At 41.6% G+C, this 27014-nt stretch overlaps 4 protein-coding genes across 6 annotated transcripts in view; all 4 read left to right on the top strand.

Moving 5' to 3' along the window:
- The first annotated feature begins 1445 nt into the window (after positions 1 to 1445).
- Positions 1446 to 3520, top strand: hoxb6a (homeobox B6a). Its single transcript, XM_076267125.1, has 2 exons — positions 1446 to 1875; positions 3153 to 3520. Exons 1-2 carry the CDS (start codon positions 1446 to 1448, stop codon positions 3407 to 3409), a joined length of 687 nt encoding a protein of 228 aa, XP_076123240.1. The 3' UTR covers positions 3410 to 3520.
- A 2185-nt stretch (positions 3521 to 5705) lies between these two features.
- On the top strand, positions 5706 to 8155 carry hoxb5a (homeobox B5a). Its single transcript, XM_076267126.1, has 2 exons — positions 5706 to 6372; positions 7051 to 8155. Exons 1-2 carry the CDS (start codon positions 5793 to 5795, stop codon positions 7296 to 7298), a joined length of 828 nt encoding a protein of 275 aa, XP_076123241.1. The 5' UTR covers positions 5706 to 5792; the 3' UTR covers positions 7299 to 8155.
- An 8859-nt stretch (positions 8156 to 17014) lies between these two features.
- Positions 17015 to 27014, top strand: part of hoxb3a (homeobox B3a) — a 37085-nt gene continuing 27085 nt past the window's right edge. The window contains exons 1-2 of one of the 3 annotated variants that reach the window (XM_076266306.1): positions 17015 to 17089; positions 25502 to 25717. The gene's annotated coding sequence lies outside the window, so the exon portion shown is untranslated. Of the gene's footprint in view, positions 17090 to 25190; positions 25718 to 27014 lie in introns of those variants that run through there. The other 2 variants (XM_076266308.1, XM_076266305.1) reach the window with 2 other exon arrangements.
- Positions 20801 to 24074, top strand: hoxb4a (homeobox B4a). Its single transcript, XM_076266316.1, has 2 exons — positions 20801 to 21380; positions 22342 to 24074. Exons 1-2 carry the CDS (start codon positions 20957 to 20959, stop codon positions 22659 to 22661), a joined length of 744 nt encoding a protein of 247 aa, XP_076122431.1. The 5' UTR covers positions 20801 to 20956; the 3' UTR covers positions 22662 to 24074.

The following is a 27014-nucleotide window of genomic DNA, read 5'->3' on the forward strand; positions in this document are numbered from 1 at the left end:
TGGGAAAGAATCTAAAACCATTTCAACTCGTACGTGTACTATTAGGCCTACTAATAGATTATTGACTAGACATTTGAATAGCAAAGTTGTCTGCTTTCTCTTACAAACGGACACACAATGGCAGTTTCCCGTCCGCACAAAAGCAGTCGGGGGAGAAGGAAACGCAGCATCCTCGGTGTAGAGGAAGCAAAACTGAAAGTAAAAAAGAATCATCTGCAGTCCCCTCAAATGACGCTTAAAATCCACTTGTGATGCCGAACTGCTCTATGAATCACATCACGAAACCCGAAGGACCCAGAGACTACACATTACATGCACCATGTTTAGTTAGTGGAGATATCTATAAGAGTATACTGCACGGTTAAATATATTACTAGGCCATAATTCTATATGCGCTATAGAGCCAAGTACGAAGTGTATCCAGGAAGCCATGTGTCTAAATAGGTTTTCTGGATAAACAAATGCAGTAATAAGTTACTTTTATGGTGGTGTAGAAAGCCACGGGGTCAACACACACACACACACACACACACACACACACACACACACACACACACACACCATGTAAAACAACCGCAGATGTCAAAAATGTATCGCAAAATGTATCCCACTTCAGTGGGAATGTACTATGCTAGACATGTATCTGACGTCATCATGTGAGGTGCACATTCTGCTTGTGATAACCAATTCTGACCTAACGAAGCCAAATAAAGTATCGCAGTGGGCTAGACGTACCTGTTGCAAACGCTTCATTTTGAGTCACCCTTAAGTCTTCCTGGGCAAAAACAGCACCACCTCAAGTATAATTCTGAACATTATATGATAAGATAGATAGTACAGATAATGTGTGCATGTCGTTTATTTGTTTTCCACGTGGTTTAATAAGCGAATAAGACATACATAATATAAATCTAATATATATAACTTAGAATGTATATCTGTATAATACTGAAATAAGCTTAATGTTTTGACGTGTTTTGAAACTCGATGCCGTTTTGTACTACGTTTTTCTTTGACGGGGTTAGGCCATAGCGTGTGTAGGCAACATGAGCACACCACAGCCAAAACAGAAGGGTGAGAGTGTCGATGTATTCAATTTAGTGCTTTAAGATTCCATTGCGATTCGCATAGTGCAATCTTATTGGAAGGGGAGGCTATGAAGAGGACATGAAAAAAGAAAAGGCGATCTCTAGGCTTCGCGCTGGGGTCCCCCGACGCATGCAATCACAGCCCCCCTCAAGGGTGCTATTTTGCAGGCGAGGGCTCATGCTATTGGTCAGCGTCTGGTCAGATGGTACGGTTTCCCTCTGTCCCACACTGGCACACAGCCACCCAGCACCCCCCCTCAACTAAAACCCAATCTCCGATAAACTACTAATAGCTAAACCACTTGGACTATAAAACACAACAAATCATAAACCAAGGAAAAGAACCGTACCCTCCCAATGAGTTCCTATTTTGTAAACTCAACTTTCCCAGTGACTCTGGCTGGTGGACAGGAGTCGTTCTTGGGACAAATACCGTTATATTCCTCCGGATATACAGATCCTTTAAGACACTATTCTGGTGCTGCTTATGGAGCTACCAGCGTTCAAGAGAAGGCGTACTCATCCTCTTTTTACCAACAGACGAATGGTGCCTACAGCCGGTCGTCCACAGCCGGTGCTTGCGATTATGCAGCAGCCAGCTTTTACAGGGATAAGGACGCCGCTTGCGCACTCGCCAGTATAGAAGATCACTCTCTTGTCCTTAGTCAAGACCATCGCAAGACGGACTGCACAGGGCCACATAACAAGGGTTTATTCGTCGAAAGCGAAGAGCAGAAGCCAAACGTGCCGGTCTACCCATGGATGCAGAGAATGAACTCTTGCAACGGTGAGTCCTTGTTTTTTGTCTCATTTTAGCTGCCGTTTATGGTTGATGTTTACATATACACAGATCCGCCTGATACGTGACTTGCTACTTCACTGTACAAAGCCGGAAGCCCGTACAGTAGGAAAATAATGTCGCTTTGGTGTTCAGCTCCATAACAGCCAGGCTAGAGTCAGTCACAGTCACACTGCCCTTCTACACTTTACACTGCCGGCAAGATTTTCACTTTCTCCCATTTACCATGAGATGAGTTTAATTGCCGCAAGGCTCATATCTATCAAGCTGCAGATTAAAGCCTGTAAGACCAGAGCACAACCCCAGTTAACAACGGCATGGCTGTTGACTCCAATCATTTCTCTTATCGCAAAATGGCTCTTATTGTTGTTTTGACAAGCTCTCCCTCTGTTACCGCCCTGCTGTACACTATCACCAAGTGCAGTGGCAATCACAAGACAAATACACTTTATGATACCGATATGTGAGGCTAACAATTCCGCACAGTACGTCAAGGGCAGATGATAACAGAAATATTAATATGCGAAAAACACGTGTAGTCTACAATATAATACGTTAGGCATTAAGTAAATATTAAATGAGCAGAGGCGGTAGAATACCCATTTACCATCAACCTTAAGAACATTTCAGCTTGTTGTTCCTTAGAGTGAATCACTGGTTGGTTAGAACTATCACTTAATTTCTAGGTTGGTGTTTGGAATTTCCACTGTATTTGCCAATGTGCCAGTACATGGAGTGTGATGTGAGGTTTAGTGGACCTTTCGTCATTATTTAAATATTGAGCCTTAGCCCCAGAACAGTGTGTCAGATGTCCAAACTGTAACCGGACACTGTAGATTTATGTACGGATGTGAAGTTTGATATGATAGCCTACATTAAAATAGTTCGTCAAAGTGCATGTGAACACAAATAGAACTTGACATGCAATTTTTTGTCCTCTGTTGCCCTGGGCAAATCTGAAGTTTTACGCAGACTTGATCCAGAGGTACAATCTGAATGACAATATGTGTATAGCAAGGCAAAATAGTAACACAAACTATTCATTCAACTATTCAGTTATTTTTAAACATGGGGAATTTGTGGTGTAGCCTACCTTGTGGTGAAGCAAAACTGTTTAAAAAGCACATGCATAGGCTATATGTCCGATGCTCACGAGTTTCAAGTCATGATGTTAGCCTGAGGACATTTTCTCCCTCATATTTTTCATTATGGTACACACTTTCAAGACTTTAATGCTGGACTTTCTCTTTCCCTGTTTTGAACAGGAGCCTTTGGTAACCCTGGCCGAAGAGGTCGTCAAACGTACACTCGTTACCAGACGCTGGAGTTGGAGAAAGAGTTCCATTTTAACAGGTACCTGACCCGGAGGCGCCGTATAGAAATCGCGCACGCTCTGTGCCTGACAGAACGCCAAATAAAGATTTGGTTCCAAAACCGGAGGATGAAGTGGAAAAAAGAAAACAAACTCATCAACTCCTCACAAACGAGTGGAGAAGAGGAGGAGGAGAAGAGGACAGAATAAAAAAGGACCGTAGATAAAAAATAGCATAGAGGGCACACCAATTCTCCCTTTCAGAAAAGAAATTAAGACTTTCCCCTTTCCCTCAAAGTTCGCACCAGTGAAATTGTGTTGTTAAATTCGTTGTAGCATTCCAGAATTCATCTTAATATTGCATTTTAATTGTTGCTGTCATTTTTTATGTTTATTCTTTTGTATAATTAATGCCGAATACCGATTAAATGTGTTTTTGTGCGCGCGTCTCGACTTAGAAGTTGGTCTTATAAAGAAAATGACCGTGTTTAACGAGCTATTTGAAATATGTCATATTCGTGTTCATATTTAAGATGTATTACAATAAAAAGAAAATCTCATTGTACAAATGAATGGCCTTGCTTTTCCTTCATGGTTTAGGACCTTTGTAGAGAGCACGTTTTTTACCCTAGAGAAAAAAGGAACAATATCAGTCAATAACAGTTACGCAAATGCATACCTGATATTTATACTAACCTTTTCTAAAGTAAGCACCTATACCTAAATATGCCGCTTATAATATTGTTGAACCGAGCATAGGAACAGGAACTTTTAGATGCAGTCCAGTAGAGCACCTGTTCCCGGGTTATACTCTGGAAACAAATAACATAACTTTGTTTAAACCAGAGTGAAATGTTACATGGATTACATCTGTATGGTCAAATTACAAGTTAAATTATGTGTTGTGAAATCTCAGGGGAACAATGAGTATTTTTATACACCATATTTTCTTTGTTGTCCACTGACAACATTGCAACTCATTGGATCCGTCGGGCGCACAGGTAAAATCTCCTTGTAACCTATAATGCACTGAGAGAAGAACGCAATGAGAGTAGTAGGCCTATTCAGGAAAGTGGTGTATACTGAAGTGGTGTAATGAATAGCAGAAGGAGAAAGTTGACCTGTCCGAGCCGGACATTCACCCGAAGGCGTTGAGTGGCCGAAGGACTCCCTCTCAATGGGCGCATTCTTTTTGTGCAGGTAGGCAGATTAGCCAACTTCTGCCCTTAGCCTCAATGTAAAACATATTGATATGGCTATAAAATAGACAGATTGATAGTAAGATAGACAGATAGACAGAGTGGGCCTTCTAAAGTCATAGAAATTATAAAAAACGACGCATCTAGTGTCCAAATGCAAATGCACGTATAGCTCTTCGACTTTAGAAGTCGTTTTGTGCCAATTGCAAAAGCTAGGCTGAAGTCTGAATTCATCAAAACGAAACGTGAACCTTTTTAACATTTCAAAACTTAAACAAATCTGAAGGCTATCAAAATGATCTGGTATCTCTCATTTACTCTTTTCTGTGACTTAAATGTAAGCTAAGGAAGAACACCACTGTCAGAATGAAAGTTTACATATTATAGCGCACATACATGCAGTTACTTATGCTTCTGTGTCAACAAACCGTAAATCAGCCAAGACCATATATCACAGAATTGCGTTCCACATATTCAGTCCAAAACGTTTGCAGCCTGTGACTGTGGTTGTGGCGTTTCCATGACGTTTGGTAACACGCATAACAGTAAAAATCATGATCTCATAAGAAACACAAATATACTAAATAGTAGCCGAACACCAAAACTACTACTAATAGTCTACTACTACTACTACTACTACTACTACTACTACCACCACCACCACCACCACCACCACCACTACTACTACTACTACTACTACTACTACTACTACTAATAATAATAATAACAATAATAATAATAATGGCAAAGTCTAGATGAAGTGTGATGTAATGTTACGTTTATCAGAACCATTCGTGCTTAAAAGAATATGCAGTCTCAAACATGATGAAAGAGGCATTATTGATATGAATGTGCTATTTTTCTTTCATATATTTGACTATTAACAAAGCAGTCCAGGACAAACCAACACGCAAAAAAGGTCAATAAGTAGGCTACTGTTAATGATACTGTGATCACAACAAGTGATACTGGACACAATAGTGATACAAATCATTTTTATTATCGTAGTTAAAGATTACAAAAGGAGGTGAGGTATGGAACGAAGCGTTTCATTTTCTCGCAAAAACCTATATGTCCAGTAGGTGACGCTGTCTGCTAACGCGCAGCACACCACAGCATTGGGAGGCACACGTTGACTTGAGCCTAACGACTCCCATATCGTCATCATTTGTAACCATAGAGCATGAATTACCTCTTGAAGTCATCAGTGAGAATTTACGACTGGTCAACAAAAGCACGTGATTCCCAAACGCACCCCCACCCCCATATTTGGCCGCATACATAGCAAAAACGAAGTACAGTGCATTGCTATAATTCATTAATACATCATAAATCGTGAAGCACAGCGTTATAACGACCAAGATCTACAAATCAAGCCCTCTAAAACAACCTAAATGAGCTCTTACTTTGTAAACTCGTTCTCAGGGCGCTACCCAAATGGCCCCGACTATCAGTTACTAAATTATGGAACTAGCAGCAGCGCTATGAACGCTTCGTACAGGGACTCCGGCACCATGCATTCAGGCTCTTACGGCTACAACTACAATGGGATGGACCTAAGCGTCAATCGTTCAACCGCCACGGGCCACTTTGGGGCTGTTGGGGATAACTCCCGGGGCTTCCAGTCCCCGGCTCCGGAGACGCGGTTTCGGCAGCCATCAAGCTGTTCGCTCGCGTCTCCGGAGCCCCTGCCCTGCTCCAACAGCGAGAGTCTGGGATCCAAAAGCTCTTCTCCCCCCTCCGACCAGAGCGCCTCAACAGCGGGCAGTAACCTCACCAACAGCACACATTTTACAGAAATCGACGAGGCCAGTGTTTCTTCCGAGACCGAGGAAGGCACCCACAGATCAAGCAACTCCGCTCCCCGGACGCAGCAAAAGCAGGAGTCCACCGCCACATCCACCACGTCGGCGTCGACCGATGGCCAAACGCCACAGATATTCCCCTGGATGCGGAAACTGCATATAAGCCATGGTATATATGTATTTTGTTTTAATTCTAAGTATTCTCGATGTATAGCAATGTTACTTGTTTTACTCGATGCTAATACAAATGCACCATGATTCAGTCTTTATTCTAATTTCCGTGATAGCGCCATAAATCTTTGAAGTGTGGAGCCTTACAAACTGTTGGCGAGAGAATGGCAGTGGGGTGGCAGAAAGGACAGGGCGACAGGGAGACTTAGAAGTTGTTGTTTCTTCGGAAAGTTTCGCTTTATTTCTTGTGGGAACTTGATTAGGCTGGGGGGCAATAAAACGAGGGGCCATAAAACCAGTAGAATCAAAAGGAGGTGGAGAAAAAAGTTGAGGGGTGACGAGGAAAACAGCAAAAACAGAGGAAGAAGGATAATAGTAACGTGTGAAATTACCGAGCCACTTCTAAGTAAGCTATTCCATGTTAAACCATTTCAGACCATGTAGGCTAAAAAGGCGAAAGCAATAACAGCAAGCGAGGCATGTGTAGCATAACCCCAGCCCATTGCTTTAATCTGTCCGCCTTAGAATTCTACTGAAAAGCAAGGCTCATTTGTGACTAAATATGTGTAAACGAACGCATGCTAACAAGTTGTGTGTGGTCATCTGCTTTTCTGATTGCTGTGTCCCTGCATTCCGCTAATGCTTGTTCCCACTGCGTTTTGTTCATGCTGTTTAGATATGACGGGACCAGACGGCAAAAGGGCCCGAACCGCATACACCCGATATCAGACGCTAGAGCTGGAAAAAGAGTTCCATTTCAATAGGTACCTCACCCGGAGGAGGAGGATAGAGATAGCCCATGCGCTGTGTCTCTCAGAACGGCAAATTAAGATCTGGTTCCAGAATCGAAGGATGAAATGGAAAAAGGACAATAAGCTGAAGAGTATGAGTTTGGCTACTGCAGGTAGCGCTTTCCAGCCGTAGTAGTCGTGCAAATCATTCTGTGTTGGTTGAAAGGATATAATAAATGAAACACAAAAAAATAGACAAGACACAGTTACAGAATCCAGTTCAATGCGGCACCTTTCGGCATGTTGTTGATGTTTTAGGCAACTTAAAATTCTACTGTGGTACTGCTATAATTAATTAAAAAAAAACGTAGTGTTCATGTTGTTGTTTTTTTAATACTATGGTGACTATTTTTTCGAGAGGAAAAAAAAGAAAAAAAAAAGATATCAAATGCCGCCTGATGTTCTTGTTATAAATATTGTTTATGTGTCAATGGCTATGTTAATGCTCTCTCGAAAGTTAGCATGCAGCTCTTAAATGTTATAACTTATTTACGATCTATAACAAGTGTATACTTTGAGTTTACAACTTAGAATTGCCTTTTCCCCTATATGAAGTGAAGCTGTAGTATAGTGGTAACTGCATTGCTTCTGCAGAACCCTCCGTGTGTTTCATGCTCCTCTTCATGTTTAACTAATATTTGTCTGCATACGTTCCATTAGGTTTTCGTCATGTGTTCAAATCCACCAATATTTTTTCAGTAAAAAGGGGAAACCTGTATATAGACCTCGTTGTTTCAGTTCATACATGTGTATAGTTATATTCAACAAATGTAATTGTATATTATTGGATCATGGTTATGTTCCAAGCAGGATGTACATATTAGACATTTTTAATGTGACCAATTAGCTCTTCGTAGTAGGCAGAATGGATGACAAGCGTGTGAAAGCTGAAATAAATGGCAATTATCATGTCAGACTGCCTGTACGCATTTTGCCAATACGCTTTTTGTATTTGTTTGTAGCTTAAATTGGAGTAAAAAATAAAGTTCCTCATATTCAGACCAAAAACTGGACTGTATTGATTGCATTTTAGTATGGACGACCCCCGTGTACCCCACGACCATGGCATCTGTGGGTCAAACGCATCTCAGACACTAACACTCTGCCAACTTCCTTCCTGGTGTAAATGCGACCACCAACCCTACTTTGACAATAATCAACCATCGATTTGTCTCAACATTGTTAAAACTGTCTTGTTACATCCTTGCACAATTAAGTCAATGGAGTGTCTGGCTTTGTTGAATTCTTAGAAATATAAGTCAGTCAATCTACTCAGAAAAAAATTCTCCACAAACTCCACAACTTCTAAGTTTATGCTGAAAATGCGCGCTTGAATCACATGGCCATCACGTAAACTAACAACAAAACCACTGACCACAACAACGCAAAAACCAAACTACTGCATAGGCTACACATGGCCAGCCTGTCTACAGAAAAAATAAAATAGCTTACGCACAATGCTCCCTGCATGATTTTCTTAATTGTTAGAGACAGCCCCTCGCAGACTAACGACTTTACATCTGATTTCAAGTAAACAAACACTGAACTCTTAAACTTACCAAAGTGTCTCCAATGGTTAGGCTAAGTCTAGACGACTTTTGAGAGCTGCGTAAGGGTCCTGTCATGGGGACTAGCTGTCCGACCTGCTTGGTCGCCTGCGTTTAGCAATTCCGCTTTCCCTTTTCACCAAACTATACCAAAAGTAGCTATGACATTTACATGTCAAACGGATGAGCATTTTATCTTGAAGTTAGATCGTAAAAATCGCCCAGGCCACAGACAGATACCCCTTACTGGCTCTCAAAAGTCACGTGGGGTCCATAAAGTTAGTTTTATGGTTTTGGGGAGTTGACAATGTACTATATATTTCACATTCTAGAATGCAAGTGACGGTTTAACTGCTTCGAAGGGATTCTAAAGGGTCAGTTGCGATGGTAAGAGCAGTCTGGTAGGCCACTGCAGTGCCCGCGCCTGGTCCGTATAATGTCTCCTCTCTGGTTCTACTTTCAAGGAAATGTGGATTATGGATTATGCGTACATGAAGTAAGTTCAGATTAAGCCTATTGCTCGGTCATTTGGTCTCAGGGTGAGGTTGGGAGGAGAGGGACACTGAGTCAGATAGTGGGGGGCAATTAATTTCGCCCCACTGTCACAGGGCAATGAAAGCTGTGGTTACTGCTGATGAAGCAATGGACTTTTGTGCGTCTTGCAGATTTGTATAAACGCGCCTGCATAGAGATACGAGGGTAAAAAAACATAATAGGCTATTTATGGTCATGGTAAATTTTGAGATGGTTTGTTTTAGCCTTTTGGATTATGGATTAGGTTACTCTGTCATAGAAATGTGTGTTGGATTTATAAATGAACAGGTTAGCCTATATGAATATGATATGCCCATCAAAACAACTTCGCAAAGCAATACTGATGCTATATGTCCTTTAAATCGCTACGGATATAGTTCTGATGGCCTTTATTAGTCTACCTTATGTAAAAATCACTTGCCGTTCACAAAACAGCAACAACCTAGGCTCTAAATTGAACGAAATAGACCTATGGAGATACCTGGCGACTCTGATGTTTCTGGAATTCACACCTGCTATTAAATAATATCTTCAGACATCAGACTACCAATTAAGTCAAAGGGTAGCCTAGTCTAGCATAATGTTTTAAATTCAAGTTTCAATTTCGTGAAATATTCTACTTTTTTGTAGATGTATTTTGTCTATTGGCTGTGTTAATTAGACAGTTCACTGTCGCTAGTTGTTAGGAAAGTATGAGGACTGAGTAAAGTTACTGCCATGCAACTTCTTAATTATTAAACATTCTGGAAATAATTCCACTCTGACACTATCTCTCTCTGTTTCACAAACGAACACACTTTTTCTCACTCAGTGTATCACATTCACCCCCCACCCTACACACACATACACACTCACAATTCGACAAGCACATCTTTGTTCCAACTCCGCCCAAGTATTTCCAAAAGGGAAACGTGTGAATAACAACACACTGGATAGGCCTACCGCGACTCTCGACATTTGTATAAAAGTGCCTACGAGTCTGCAAGAAAAAGCTCACGTAGGAACACCTAAAATAGCCTGGATAAAGCTAGGACAAAGCTCACATATCACAGGGGATCTTCATATGATTTAATTACACCTATCATATAAACTGTTTAATGTTTTTGTCATCATGACTCTTACATGTAGGCCCAGCTGAGTTCAAATCGAGTGTAAAGTTCGGAACTGTATATCATTAGATTCCACTCAGCACCGCGCAGAGACCCCTCTTTAAAAACAGCACTTCACTAGTGGTAGCACTCCAGTAATAAGAGCATACGACTGTCATTGATGTGACTATTAATGTTATCCAACATTACCAACAACCGCAAAAAGAAGTCTGTGGTTTCCTTGCACCGCTTTATGCCCAGGCATAAACTCAGTTGCTGGATTGGAGAACCCTTGGTAGCTTATCTCGTTTATCTACAAGTCATTACATAAATTTAGCAACCGCAGTTATGCAATAGTCTTTTTCTTTCTTTCTCTTTGCCATTCTTTCTCTCTCTCCCTCTTGTTGTTTCTTTCCTCATTAAGAAAATGTTGCGGATGTAGGTTAGGCCTATTTTACACATTTTCCATTCTCTGCAAGGCGATAAAATAAAATAAAATAAATAGGCTACTCTTTCTGTTGTGTGTTATGTTCTGCACAGCCAGTTGCTTGTGTCGATAATTTTGCTCTTTTTGGATACTGAATCCTAGGTAGGCTACAAGTCCAGCCGACATGGCATTTAGGGTAAATCTGACATGGTACCATCTGTTAATAAATCAATTCATTCTTGCCGGGGTCAGCGAGAGTTTACGGCTGTTGTGTGAGAGCTCAAGCAACCTACACACTGTACTTTCTAAGGAGGCTAGTATAGAATTTACCTAAGTGACTTGTGTGATGACATAACGACTAAGGAAAGGTGAATTGCTGTTGAAATGTTGGAGATGTTTAGTATTTTAAAACAACTGCAAATGTCTCCTGCATTAAATGTTATTAGTCAAATATTTGACTCAGTTTAGGCCTAGGCCTTCTAGTCTGAAATAAAATAAGCTTGAAGGGAAATCAAAATGACATCCCCTTCAGGCTCTAATAGTTTGGTGTGTGTGTGTGTGTGTGTGTGTATGTGTGTGTTTGTCTGTGTGTGTGTGTGTGTGTGTGTGTGTGTGTGTGCGTGTGTGCGTGTGTGTTGTGCGCGCAACAGAATGAGGAAGTTTCATGTGGTAAACAGGAAGGCAGATCTCTAGTCGCGAGGAGAGGCAAGGCGTTCTATATAATTTTTCATCGGCTTCCTTGTCACTGATATAGTGGGAAGGACCAAGGCCTCTACCAAACTCCTCCACGTTGGCCTTTTTTAGAATCCCCATCCGAGTTCATCGCCCTGGACCCTTCACACTCCAAAAGTTTGTGTAAAACTAGCTTTGCCTGGCGTCGTCTGAAACGCATAGCCTACAGATCTCATTCGGGCCTAACATGTTTAGGTGTGTCGGTGAGTAACTAGGCGACGGCAAATTCAATGTAAGGTGTGTTTGTGCGTCAGAATGTATTTGCTTGGGTGGGTTGGGATCATGGTAGTCTATAGCAAAATGTACCCTTGCAACACACTTAGGTAGGCCTAGCCAGTCTGCTAAGAATGGCTGTACTATAGTTGTGGGGAAAATTAAATCGTTGGATCTGAGAAGTATTTGTGCTTTGAACGTCAACATTTTACAGTTGTCACAGTGCTGACCTTTAGGCTCCATTGAACGCAGTTAAACACCGTATTGATAATATTGAATATTGCCTGTTTATTGTACTGTCTAGATTCATTGTTTTGTTATGCAAAATTAAAATAACGTGCCAATGGTCAAGCAAAATATCGAATTGACGTAGGATTGAATTTCAGGGACAGATCGAACAGATTTTTATGCCGTCGTTTCAAACGTTTAAATTGCCATTTTAACCTCGTAATGTGTTCTGCATATTGATAGGGGTAATCTTCGCGCGTATATCTCATCCATAATGCATGAGCACGGGATCATCCAGAGGTCAGCAGACGCGCGTAGCGCTTCGGCGCACGCGCTCAAACAAACAGCGAGCTCATCACATGGGCCACTCGATGTTTATCCCTCCAGAGGGGGAGAAAGGGAGGCTGTCGGAAAATGTATTTATTTACCCCTCTCTCTTTCCTCTTCTGCATCCGATTCACTAAGCATTACATGCGCGAGGACGGACAACGAAAACATCCCACATCCCCAATATCAGTCCAGTGCACCCCACTGCGTATAGGCAACACCAGCGATTCTTGTCTTTTTTATTCATTATTTGGTGCTGAACCCAACGGATGTGTTTTCTGCAGTGCTTAAAGACCGAACAGTCATATATATTCCCAGTCCTTGTTCGAAAGACTTCTTGTAGGAGATTAGATCGTTTGTTTTTATAAATAAATAATAATATATTAAGAAAGACTGTTTAGAGGAAATATTTAGGCTAACCTTCAATCACATCTATAACGCTATACTTCCGATGTGGCGGTAGCCTACATGTTTTTTTATGGATCATTCTGATATCAAAAGATAAGACAATATTATTGACTCCTTTGACAGTTACGAAACTAAACGCTTCCAACATAATTGTCGCAATAACAATTTCAAATATTATTATTAAGCTTGCGATATGCCTATAATGATGATAACAATAGCAATAATAATAATAATATCATTGAAAATAATTATAATAATAATAATAGACACAAACAAATAAGGCTGGTTATGTTTTGGTTGAGGCGTAATCATTTCTTTGGCTATTTATCAAACATCAATTTCGATTGGATGTAGGCCTAGGTGTATTTAATCAAGCCTAACTAAATAGTGAGTGTGTTATTTGACCAGGTTTTGGTCTTTTGCGCTGGGCAATCTAGAAAAACAACATAATTATTGTACATAGGCCTATAGCGTACTGTCTTCTTCGGGTTTTAACGCAAAAAACTACACCACTGTAAAACAACAACACGGGGCGAGAATGGATACGTTTAATATATGGGTGGAGATAACATAATTGTAGAGGATTGTCTCCAACGAAGTAATGTGCAACCAAGTTCGATGGCTAATTCAAATACCTCATATGTATTTTATTTCTGCCCTAGTTTTCTCCCTGGGAGAAGTGATAGAAAACTAGATGCAACGCTCTTCCATGGCCAGCAGAGCCCGCTTTAGACCAAAGTTCACAGCTTCAGAAGGAATATCTCTTCCTGCAGAACAACCTCGCCTCGCCTTACCAGAATATTGCAGTTGAAAATGTAATGCACGCATACGATTCTATACAGCTAGTTTCGTTTTAATTCATGATCCAAGGTGGTAGTGTAAGACTTTAGTCACGATACATACGTGCGGGAAAGGTTTACGGTAGCCTAAGAACCATGTGCAACCAAATGTCGCTTGTGTTTCCTCGCTAGTAAGAGATGCAATAGGCTACAACGTGCGTCGCTGAATGTAAAATGGCCGTAAGCAGTCATATCACAACGTCTCCTCTCTTTATTCTACACGTTAGCCTCAAGCAAGTGAAGGTGAATCTATCCTCGTTAGAATGGCTGCGTAGAAGCTCGGGGTCACAGAGTTGAGGGGTCAAAAGTTTACGTCGTGCGTGACTCGGCTGTCGACTCTGTAGACCAATTGCTGGATGTCAATGGCAAAGTGGGAGAGCGAGAGAGAGAGAGGAGGGAGGGGAGTGACTGAAAGGAGAGAGAAGCTCCGGGCGGGGGAGTGAAGAGCCACAGATTGTCTCATGCGCAAAGATGAGAGAAATGATAGCGAGAAAAGAGTTTTGAGGTGGAGGGCTGACCTTCGCGGTGTGACAGTGCAAGCCCCTCGCGCTCACCAAACAGGCAGAGAGAAACTGAGAGAAATGGCCGCACAGACCGAAGAACTAAACGGAAGGATTCGGTGACATTGGGCTTCTCCTATCATAATGCAGGTGTTTGCTCTCCCGCCGTGTGAGGTCACTGCAATGCACCAACGACAACCGATGGTTCCTACTTGGCCGATGGCTTCAGTGACTCCTGAAATCAAGTTTCTGTCGCATCTTGGTGTGGCTATATGTGAATTAATTTACACCTAATGAAAATAACCAGTAATCAGCAATATAGGCTATTTGTTACATGCACTAAAGCACCATAACAACGCGTTTACAGAGTAGCATGCCCTTGGCCCAGGCCATGATTCGTTGAATACTAGCCAACTACAAAATGTTTTTTGTTTTTTCTGCTTAGGTCTTCCAGTTTGAAAACATCAACAAAAAATCAACAAATCGTTTCAGATAGTTTAATAGGCTATAGGCCTACTACATGGCGGCACTGCAAAATTAACTTTGGGAAAGAATAAAAACAAGGTAAAAATAAAGATAGTGATACTAGTTGTCGACTTTACCCCCTATCCTGTCATAGAATAGGCCAACTAGCGAAACCAATAGTTAGATAAAATAGACTATTAACCTAACGTAGGCCTAATGTAACGTACACTTTATAATATATAATATCCTGACAAAAAATATTTAAAATAACCTCAAAATGCCAATCATCCCAATTCACTGAATCTTATCAGAACGGCCTCCTTGGTCATTGAAATAATATGTCAAAATTGTATAGGCTGCACGTAGGATGACCCCACACTATTGAAAACGTTTATTCTTTTGAAAAAGAATGGCTAACAAAGACGGAATACATCCCCACCCAATTCAGTGATTATACATCATTTAGAGTGCTTTGAGTACCATAATGCACGACGTACTACTCGCCACTCACACTACGTGTATGTGTGTGTGTGTGTGTGTGGTGTGGTGTGGTGTGGTGTGGTGTGGTGTGGTGTGCGTGTGTGTGAGGTGTGTGTGTGTGTGTTTATTTATTTATTTATTGTTTTTATTTATTATGTCACGGAAAATACCGAAGACCGAAGGTCTGTCTATATTCACCATGTCAATCCTCTCCCGTTTATGCGTATGAAACAATTGTAAGCACTTTTGAAGCAACTCTTGCTGATAAGGTCTTAGACATCATATATATTTTACCTAGTGGTAATCATTAGTAAAAAAAAAAAAAAAAAACAGCTATGGCAAATTTAAGAAATCTTGAATCTCAACAGATGTATAGTAGCCTACGTATAGGTCTATCCTTGCGAGCAAAATAATATAAACATAAGTTAAGCTTGGCATAAAAATAAAAACTTAGGATGCAAACTTCATTCTCTGGTGATTGACTTTCGTGAACGTGCACTGCACAGACGCCCTCAACGCAGAGAGAAGGAAAATGCATAATTCAGTAAACAAATAATTACATTATTGGCACAAAGATTGGGTCTAATGGTGGTTTCTGGGATAGTATGATTCTCTAGGACGGTATTGTGTAAAACAAAGTGCATAAGTGGTGAATAATTGTATTAGAAAACACGTCGCAATTGGAGTTCACTCGGAGTTCACTGAATTCATCTCAATTCCATTGTAACATTTGCCGTTGCCAGGCAGTGCATTGTCCAACATTTTAATATCTGGATTTTGCACGGGATAAACTGCAGTTGTAAAATTATATTTAAATGTAAACAGTTTTCCTGAGTAACAGTTAGACTACTACCGAATTAAACAGCCATACTTTCCCCTTAAGGCTAATGTAAAGTGTTTAAGATATTTTGAAGACCAAAACACCATGCACAGATGGTGTCACAAAAGACCGATAAACCTATTCCTTTACTACTACGCGCTTCTTGCATTATTTTACTGAGGATGAATTAATTGTAGGCTATATTTGTGCATGTTGACGTCTTATACCTTCATAGCTAATTAAAAGAATGAGTAGGCTACAAATAATATTTAAAAACAGCAGGTCAATTTTTTTAAAGAACAATGTAGCCTATTTAGGTTCGTAGTAAAAAAAATATTCTCTTATATATTTGCTTAAAAATCAGCAGTTTCATCTTAGGTCAACATCAAATGCTGCCCAGCTTTCCCACAACATTTCATTTATGCACACAGAAAATTAAGAAATGGTCTATGCTTGATTTGTTTGCTGGCTCGGAAAGCCTTTTTGAATGAACCCCCCTTCCAAAGTCATTTTTCTTCAAAGTAATGACCTGGGCACAATTCAATATGACCGAGCAAGCTATGCATGCATTACTACTATAGAACTTGCGAGTGGGAGAGACCCTGAGCCGGGGTGAATCGCAGGTCACTGCGTCTAACAAATATTAAAATGTACGGACTCGTGACACGCCTCGCTGTTTAACAAAGACTGCCAAAGTGCGAGATTAATACGAAAACTTGAGAGTCCACAACAAAATGCCTTAAAGCGTTCGATGGTATTGTGGCGTCCACAGCAGCGGAGGAGTTATGGGGCATTTTATTTTTTAGATGTATTAGGAGGGAAACGGTTGCATCAGAGCGCAGGGATAGCCTCTCTTGTCGCCGTTTGCTAGGCTAAGCGACAAAGGACAGCCGGCACCTCAGCTCTGGCAGATGAAGTTGATCTCAAGCTGTTTTATCGCATATTTTTCTTCCTCTTATGGCAAGCGTAGTATGCTCGTTGAAGATTGGCTTGCACCGTTTTGGACGATCTTATGTCCGCCTGCCCATTGTTGCTGTGGTTGTTGGAGCGGATCTAGAGGGACCCGCGGAAATGAGAAGGAGTTTCACGCACAAAGGTATCACGGCGAGGTCATGGGCTAAACCTGTGGCGCTGAAGAAAGGGGAAGGGGGGCGGCGGAGGGGTTAAAGCCACGGCGACAGGGAAATAATGGGCTCGAGGAGACTCGAAAATAAACCGGGGCGAGAGCAAGTACACTCGTTTGCGCGGCGGACGGGCAAAAAAGGTCGAGGAGACAGAAGTCCCGAGCACGGAGTGAAATGGATGCGTGGAGAGAAGTAAGTAAAGAAATCGGCGCTTCATTTACATATGTGGCGTTCTCCGGCAGGTGCTTGCCTGGGCGGACCACGTGTTCTTGCTGTGCAGCGAGTCCACGGGTGCCCCCCTCCTCTCCCACCGGAGTTCTGTGCTGAATTCGGGCCCCACGGTGCCGCTCGTTGTTGAGTTGTGTGTGGAGCTAGTGTAGTGAATATTTACCTTGGCTATAGTTTCTGCCTGGGTTCTTTGAATGGCTGGCGGTGTACACATTAACCCCATAATGAGGCAGATGGTGGTGGGTCCCTATGCCGCGTTAAGGGGATGGTGCCTGGGGTGAAGGCGAGGTCGTGGACACCGGGGGGTGAAAGGGTTAGAGTGGACAGCAAGGCTAAACTTTCTCCTCCACTGCTAAGCTTGCATGCTACTTTCTTATAGTAGTAAATAATGGCTATTCCTATAGAAAGTGCAACAAAATGTAAAGTTTATATACATTTTCTTATAGTTGCAAGTCCACTGTGCCTAGCAGGGCTGGCCATTTTATTCGACACTGACAATCAATTTATATCAGGGACAAAAGAGAAGAACGAGTCAAGGAAAGAAAAGGGCGATTTCAGAACTATTGTGTTCACTTGATTGCTCGGGCCTATTTGAGAAATTAGTAGGCCGTAGAATAGGCTATGCAGACGCTAGGGGTGCTACAGATTTTATTGATGGCCTGAGCTTTAATTTTTATCTACCCAGGAAATTAAACGAAAATATAGACACATGGCTTTTTCAGAAAACATTCGATTTCACCATTTTAATACCACCACTTTTACATTTATCTAGGACGGATTTTGGCATATTTCTATGTTAATACATGTGGAGCCTATATATCAGTAGATCCAACTGAAACGAGAACAAAGAAACATTAACCGGTAGGTTTTTAGAACCTGTTTCAACCACTTATTAGTTTTATCTGCCCCTCCACTTTTTGCTGAAAACTGGATTTGTCGTGTAAAAGTTTTGAGGTGTGATTTTTGTCATTTCTACTGCCTACTTGGGGACAACAGTGATTTTGAAGAGCAGTTAAAGCACGAGCTGCAAACATGAATACATAGACTACACATATCGATAGCAGTAAGACCTAAACATGGTATAAATAATTTTGCCTTTCGTGTTTAAAAGAGAAACAAATGAAATATCGATTATTTAGATTTTTTTCGATTCTGTGAAAATATATTCTACACAGTGAAGTACATATTCTGTCACCTGGTTTGATCTCTTCATGTACTCCTCTTTGTTTTCAATTCGCAAAAAAATAAAAAGGTTAATTTAGTTCCCCCCTGCATATTATGTTGAACGAAAGTCTTTGGGTTTGCGGTCAGGACATATGTCCTTTGTTATATATGATGTTGACTATGCACAAAGAGACGTTTTACTGTTAAAGTTCAATTCTGAATTTATAATTAATCTACAGTATCCGAAATACTACCTTGTACATCATAGAGTTTTAAAATCAATTGAATCCCTTTTTCCTCATTTGCAATGAAGGTGGTATGTATACATGTCTATTCTCAGAAAAGATTAAGTGTTCAGTCGTTCCATTTGTTGAGTTACCATTCTACACACAGCTGCCCTTCTCTCTGCACTATACGTTTGATTTAGCCGTCTTTTCAACCATGTCAAAGCTTACCTTTTTACAGATGATATCACAACAAAAAAAGTCACTGTAATTTCTGTGTCTATGGTGGGTTTTTCTGGATCCTTGTGAGGAAGGGAATTGAGTAATCCATAAGCTGAGTTTAAGGCTTCTTTTTCAATACGGTCTAAAATCGAAATGGAGTGCTGGGTGCTTGGAACAAGAGAAGAAAACTTGTTAAAAGGGTCATAAAATGTTTGTTTGGTGCTTTGAGGATGTGTCAGGAGGCTGCCATTTCTTCCTCTGTGAATATTTTATGGTTTTATACCCCTCATCTCCGGATACGTACTCCGTTTGAGTGGTGTTAAGCAGCCAGCTGCAAATTGGAGTGACCTGCCATAAAAGCCATATGCATTATTTCCCATCATTTCCCATTCCCACTCTCCCAATCTTTCCTTATACCTGCCGTTTCAAACCAATGCACATTCACGCTGTATTTGTGTTGTGAAAACTGAAAATATGCATCGTGGTAAAGATATATGATTGTGCTATCGCACAACCTGCTCATTCGCATTTTACATGATCTCGCACTCGCTCTCTGACGGTCTTTTTTTATTCTGGACCTTTCCCATTCTCCTTACTCAAATCCGATGCTGCGAATGGCTCTATCAAAGAAGTTACATTTATAAATATGAATCGATGATAACAACGGAGCTGCTAAATGCTAAAACTACTTTACTTTGAAACACAAGTTATTCGTGTGGCTGTGTAGATCTCCGGAAGGAGCTGTGTTTCCTTTTTTTTCAATATCAACTGATAATGTTGTCTGGTGTATCCTGAGGGTAAACTGTTTAAAGCCTATTGTCTGTTTGCAAAGCACCCGTCACCGAAATGAAGGAGACAATAGATGCACTTGAAGGCAGACCAACTCAGGTGCTGCACCTTGACTGCCAGTGGTCAAGGTGTGCGGCCCTGTTCCATACCTGTTAAGGAGATACCTGTCATCTATATATACCCTGTAGATCCGGATTTGTGTGAAAAGACACACAGTCACAAATTCGTATCTAGGGGAGTATGTAGTTGATATATGCGCTACGCCGAAGACGTTCAACGACTTCAATGCTTTATTTGTTATAGGCCTTGTTATTCTGTGTAAAAAAATAAAAAAAATGAACATGCATGAGGTGACATTTTTCTCTCCCTTATTTTGTGAAGACATGCTGGGGGGTTATGGTGTATTTATTATTGAACACGTGTTTTCCCTCATTCTAGTTGCATAAAATGCAGCGATTGTCCCTTTAATGAGGCGCTCTGGTGGCTGCTCCACCAGCTTTCGATTTTGATGTCTTCGATTGAAACAACAAAACATGTTTCAGCGCGATATCCACTTGATATAAATTCGATATGTACTCTTAATGACCTTCCAGCATTGTGGAGAGATGTGCCTACCGAGGGTAGATGTTAGATTCAACTTCTTTGGGGTTGCACTTCCAATTGCCATGCAAGGTGTGTAAATGCATGTGCAGAATGAGCGCTATTCTTTGATGGTTCTAACTGCCTACTTGCTTGAATGCAAAAGGTCTTGCTGTGATTTAGGAGGCTTTGTAACCTGAATTAGTTGATGAATTTTCTATCGATCTCAAACAAGCCCAGATTAATCTCTGACAGTCTTCCGCTGTACGCTGCTCACGCCAGAGACATTGCCCGTGCATTATTAGCGAGCGCATTTAAGGGCTTGGCCGGGGTTGCTCCTCTGCATCACTTTCCCTGGCACTTCTTTTCCAGAACAAGCCAAAAAAGAAAAACTCCAGAATACCTTAAATATCGTTACTGGATATGTGCGAGCTGCATAGCCCATGCGCGAGTTTTTCCTAACGAATTGTGGTAGGGGAGTAGGGAGGGGGACTTGAAAGTCGTCCATGCAGATGTAAAACTGTCGGGAAAATGCGTCACGCATTGTAGACTTATAAGCTTTCGTTTGTTATTGTTTTGATTCTCTTGGTTGACTATCTTCCGCGTGCTATCATAAAAAATATAAAACATCTGAATGTCACAAACTATGCACGGATGATGTGCGGGGTCCGTTCTGGCTAATCCCATTTCCTTATCCGGGAATTGGAGGGATCCACGCGATTGGCTACTGCTGTCACATGGATCCTTAACTTTGTTCACTTGACAGAAAGTAGGAGGGTTCTACAAAACAGGAAAACGAGTAAAGGGATAGATATAAATTTTAGTATATTTTGTGTGCAATTCAAGGAAATTAATGGCCATGAGTTCCTATTTGATCAACTCCAACTATGTGGACCCGAAGTTTCCACCCTGCGAGGAATACTCCCAAAATGACTACCTACCCAGTCACTCCCCGGATTACTACAGCGCCCAGAGGCAAGAGCCTGCGTTCCAACATGAGTCGATCTACCACCAGCGGTCGGGTTGTGTCGACCCGCCTTACACGTCGTGCCAGGGTCCGGGGCAGCCTGCAGTGGTTATGTCGCCGAGGAGTCACGTCTTACCACCAACCGGACTCTCAACTCCTCTACCCGAGCAAAGCCATCATTGCGACTCCGTAACTCCAAGCCCTCCGCCCGCTTGTGGCCAGAACCCCATTAACCAAAGCACTTCATCGGCCAGCTCACGCAAGGATCCCGTGGTGTATCCCTGGATGAAAAAAGTCCACGTAAACATTGGTAAGTGCTGTTAACTTCTACCTCTCTGCTCCGTCCTGCTACTACACTTCACCAAGTTAGGAAGCTTGAATGTCCGGTGTTAAATCTATTGCTCCCCTTGTGAGGTAGCGCTCTGTCGAGATTTACGATCGGCTGTTTGTAGGGGCAATATAATTACACCCTCCATAAATTTTTATTGCACTTCTTTGCCAACTACCTTTGAAGTCTATGCAACCTTCCCTTTCTAATTTCTACAAGGGTAGGTTTTATTACGGCTCAAGAAACCCATAAGTTAAGTTTTATGCGTTCGTAATTTGATTTTAAGTGGCTGGATGCATAAACGTGTACTCTTCGCTGTCACTTCTCTATTGTGAGGTAAAAGTTTTATGGAAGCTGAAATATTCATATTTATGGTTAAAGCCATAAACCACTAATGGTTAGGCAAACAGTTCAACTATATTATAGGTAAAGAGTATTATTCTGCAATAATTAGTGAGTGCTTCGAGAACTAGAGTGCAATTAGACGAGGACAAATACGAGTGTTCCAAAGTCACCCGCCATCAGCACGTCTACACTGCACAACGAGATCACAAAAATAGAATTGTCATATAATACTTTTGGTGTAGTCTACTGTGTTGCAGAGTACTTCTATGTGCTGCACACATGTTTTTAGTGTTTTATGACATGCCCACACATTTAACATGAATTCATACATTCTGTGTGGATTGCCCTGATTGTGCACGTCATTGTATGCCTCTGGCCCCCCTGACAGAAATAACCTAGGCTACCACATAGACTATGATCATTCGTCTTTTGCATGCAGCGCGGTTGTATTTGGATCTAGCGTTTGGATGGAACACTTTTGTGAATATATATCACCAGTCAATGATTACATGTTACGCATGTTATGTGTTTCTGGCTGTTTGCATGCTTTTTCAAGCGGGTTAGTTGTAGAGTAATGTATGGCTTTCTCTCTCAACAGTAAGCCCAAATTATTCAGGAGGTGAACCCAAGCGCTCCCGCACAGCCTACACAAGACAACAAGTTCTGGAACTGGAAAAGGAGTTCCACTACAACCGCTATCTGACCCGCAGGCGCAGGGTGGAGATAGCCCACACCCTGTGCCTCTCGGAACGTCAGATCAAGATTTGGTTCCAGAACCGACGTATGAAGTGGAAGAAGGACCACAAGCTGCCTAACACCAAGATAAGGTCCAGTAGCTCCTCCAATACAAACCCGAGCGGAGTCTCGACACTGGGGAGTTCACAGAGTCGGACCAGCGGACCCCCACCCAGCCTATAGCCAACCTCCCTCCATACCCATTCAGAAATAAACGCACTTTGTGAAACCACAGTGTCTGGAGGGGCACGCGTGGATTTTAGCCATGCGGCTCTGCCCGTTCTCCATCTCTTTATTCACTGACAGGGATGTTACACGAGAGGGTTAAGGAAAGGAAGAAGAAGAAAATATGTCCGATTCTAAGCCAGAGAAAGAGAGAGGGGCAAAGAGTCCAAATACAAACACTTCCACAGATGTGTTCTCTCTCGATCCAGTTCCCTCTTTTACCCCGGGCCCCTCTTGTTCTCTCTCCCCCTCTATTAGAACAGAAGGCGGCAGATAGTTTTCAGATTTGGTGAAGATGGATCCGCGTTTCATCTTTAATCACGCCAAACTCGGTCCCATTTGTCATGTTTACTCTGCGGTACAAAGGATGAACCGTAGGCCTGCCCATTACCTCGACGTCTAGCGTTCTGTTTAATAAATGAGTCTCCTTGTTTCGTCAAGAGCCGTTTTCTTACTGCCCTTTTCTGCCTTCCGTTCAGAAAATACAACGAGCACGGCTGCCCAAATATGAAGTTCCTTTTTCCTTGAAATATCTCAGATTTTACCTTTTTATTTTGATTATTGTTATTTTTTGTTGTATTCTCCAAGGATGCAATGGCAAGAAGCCTTGGAGCGATAGTGAAACGCATCTATCGTTTAGTATGTACAGGGACTGTTACCCCCCCTTATTTTCAATATCTAATTATCATATATTTGAAATAATCGGGGAAATATAAAGGAGACGTTCTTTCGGAAACAGGGGAAGGTCATTGCAATTTCATTAAGCTGGACATAGCTATATGCTAAGAACCAAAACCTGGTACATCGCAAATCATTTATAACAGAGCACTGCTAAGTACTGTGTGAATTACCTCAATTGTAATTGTGTTGATTTTTTGTTGTCTTGTTTTAATGAAGTGACAGATTTGAACTCGTTTGACTTACATGACAAGTATCTGCAATAAGTACTTATTCATTTCTTGTGAGTGAAATGTATAATTTAAGTCAATATGTGGCCAGGGTTGTTCAGAGATAAGTGGTGCGTATATTTGCATGACTGAATATACACATTTATTTTAGCGTTTATTCTCTTGACTCTACGCCTTTTCGGGCACATAAACACGCGCACATGTCTCTTGTCTTTCTCCCCTCTTTATTTTTCTCTCACGCTTTTCTTCTCGCCCTGTGCCATTTGGGTATTTACCTTTTATGTCTTTCTTTTTTACATTCCAAAGATCAGTCTTGACGCTGGTAAATGACAGAAATGTATTTTATTCCCCCAATTTTGTATGTTGTCCTCTCTCCCTGCTTACTTCTATCTCTATCTCTGTCTTCCTTGTTACTTGTAAATAGCTAGAAATTTAATAAATGGCGAAAAACCATCTCTCTTTCCCTTTTGTGTCCTGTCCTTATGTCGCCATCTGCAACTAGAAGCCTGTCTTGGAAGCTTTGACGATCCAAGTGGTGAAGAAGAGCCAATAGGCAGTGTGATATATGCCAAAGCATACATTTTTAATTGAATTTCGGCCAGCCACGGAGGATTTGCTTTTTGCTTTTTAGCCCAGGCCGTCTTAAATATCAGTGTATATCTACATTGTGATTTATATCTTGCGTCCATGAGTAATCCTGGTACATTACGCCTTGTAATCTCGTTTTAAATCACGAGGCCCTTCATTTCATTCTCCTCTCGCCTTAATTTAACGGTGCTCACACTCGCTGCTCAACGATGCTGAGAGAGGAGTTAAAGTATGGATCCCTGTTTTGAAAAAAGGCAGAAACAAGTAAAATTGTTTCTCGGCTCGTGGGCTTTTAATGCTTTAATGAGTGTAATTTTTGCACAACAGTTTTCTCGGCTGCTCGCCGGTGCGCTGTGTGTTTTTTATATTACAAAGGAGCGGGCCGGTGCCATAGCTCAAACCCTGACAACCAAATAGATAATCAAGAAGACAAATGGCTTCTTTTGGAAGGCGCGGCCCTTGTATTAATTTTCATTTTCTTTTCTTAGAGCAGGTATCGAAAATATAGAGCAGGAGAAAATAACATTCCGTTTGCCGGCGTTGAACTTTAAACAAAAGTGTGGCCTCAAATTGGTCTGCTAGCATTCCGTGGCACCAAGAAGATTTTCTATTACTCGCTCCTTGATATCGGCGAGACCCTCCCGCCACATGGAGCCCTCTATCCATTTATCTGTTTTCTTTCCTTTATTTATGAAATGCCCCAGCAATATTACAAACGTCACACTCTTCAACAAGCCAAGATGTGTCTAGTCAACGAAACACCAAAAGACACCCTGCAGGCTCTGAGCTCATCTAGTTCTCCTTTCAAGGTATAGGCTATTTTTTGAGAGCATTAAAATGTATTTTAACTCTACAAAGAAAACACATTTTCATCCAAACATGTAAGGTAGCCTACTTGTTGTCATAAAAAGGGCCTTAACTTAAGATACAATAGCTGGTCTTCTTATGTCCAAATGTTATGATATTTTAAATTTGTACATGGGACATTTACATGGCAAGATGATCGGTTCCCGTGAACATTTATCTCCTTACAAGAAAGGCCCACAGGCACTCGCCTTGTGAAATGAATGCCTTCTGCGTGTGGCATCTGATACAATGTGCACCTTGGAATCCTATTCTTATCCTCAATATCAAAAAAGCCTTCTGCCACCGACGGCTGAATAGGAGAGAACAGATTTCTTAGGGGGCCCGAAAGTTCACCGCCATTATTTGTGGACAGAGCCCAAGAAAAATGTGAGAATTATACAGAAAAATCATTAATCACCGCTTCTTTTTACACACTTCTTTTCTATTGTCATTCAGCAGCACAACTGCATGGGCCTTCTGCTAGGAGGGGAGTCAAATCTTGGAAGACACTTGAAGATATCCCCCTCCACCCTCCCGAACATCTCAACACCACCTTCTATTCAACTAAGTCATGCCTCAAGAAAAAAAAATCAGCCTAGGAAAAGCAGCAAAACCAGTGAAATTTTAACGCAAGTGAGAATCTTCGCAGGATGCGCGATGGCAGCGACGAAGGTAAAGGCATTTTGTTTCGTTTTGGTTTACTTTAGGGTTTTATTACTTTATGGCCCTGAGTTTCACAGTCGGGTATCGGGCAAGCATTTGTTGTGGCCGGGGGACAAGTGACTTTTATGGCTGCTGTGACATAGGGGGATTTGTGAAGGCCGGCTGTTGTGTGGTTTTGCTTACTTGTTTTGAGTTTGGATGACACCGTGCATGGCACACTTTGTTTTCGTGAGAAACATGTGCAAACTGTGCAACTGTTTTGTTGTCTTTGACTCTTTCACCTAGGAGAGAGAGAGAGGGGGAGAGAGAGAGAAAGCGTGTGTTTGCGTTTGTGTGTGTGTTTGTGTGTGTTTCTTTGTTGGTGTGGGTGCACGTGTTTATAGTTTAGGCCTACGCATGCATGCTTACTTCTAGGTTAACGTGCATATATGTGAGATATTGATGGTTGGTGTGTGTGTGTGTGTGTGTGTGTTTATTGTGTGTGTGTGTGTGTGTGTGTGTGTGTGTTTATTGTGTGTGTGTGTGTGTGTGTGTGTGTGTGTATGTGTGTGTGTGTGTGTGTGTGTGTGTGTGGGTGTGTTTTCATGTGGTTTGCAGTATATGGAAAGCGTATTTTTGTGTGTGTTAAGTGACAGATTCTGGTGGTTGCTGGGGAAATCTGGTTGTGATTCAAGGTGTGTGTGTGTGTGTGTGTGTGTTTATTGTGTGCGTCTGGGGTCTGGGTGTAAATATTACAGGCAATGTTTTTGGTGCATGCAGTGTGCTCACAATGAGAGACATCAGGAAATGACTTTCAACGTCTTTATGTATTTGATTATGTGTATATTGTGATAATAGCATGTTATGTAATACGATGTTACTAATATATGAATTGATTTGGAAAGGTATTTGCATTGCGTTAGTGCCTAGACTTGATTCCGGAATAGGTGAAACATAAACTTAAACGAACAAAGGAGCTAGATTAGAGAAACGATTTAAAGAAAAAAAAACACAACCCACTGGCCACAAATTGCTTCATGTAATTGCGAATGTGTGTACTTAGATGTGCACGGATGCTTCCGATATATTCACCGGCGTTTAACCCCACAATAATCAATCTCAAGTGAGTATCAGAAAAATGACAGGCGTTCGGGCCAGTGGTTCCAGTGCCCACTTCAGACTTGCGAGACCTGGTGCGTGGCAAAGCCTAAAACAAATGGTAAAAATATAGAACAGAGTATCGAGGAAAGTGCTGGGAATCGATGGTTGTAGTGGACAGCAAAATGGCCTCGCAGAGTTCAACCAGGGGACACGTTTTTCTGACCGA

The sequence above is a fragment of the Alosa pseudoharengus genome, unplaced genomic scaffold (genome assembly GCF_046254945.1).
Source record: "Alosa pseudoharengus isolate Yale_2024_CS ecotype anadromous, Long Island Sound unplaced genomic scaffold, YU_APseudo_1.1 YU_APseudo_1.1_scf_4, whole genome shotgun sequence".
Taxonomy (NCBI): Eukaryota; Metazoa; Chordata; class Actinopteri; order Clupeiformes; family Clupeidae; genus Alosa; species Alosa pseudoharengus.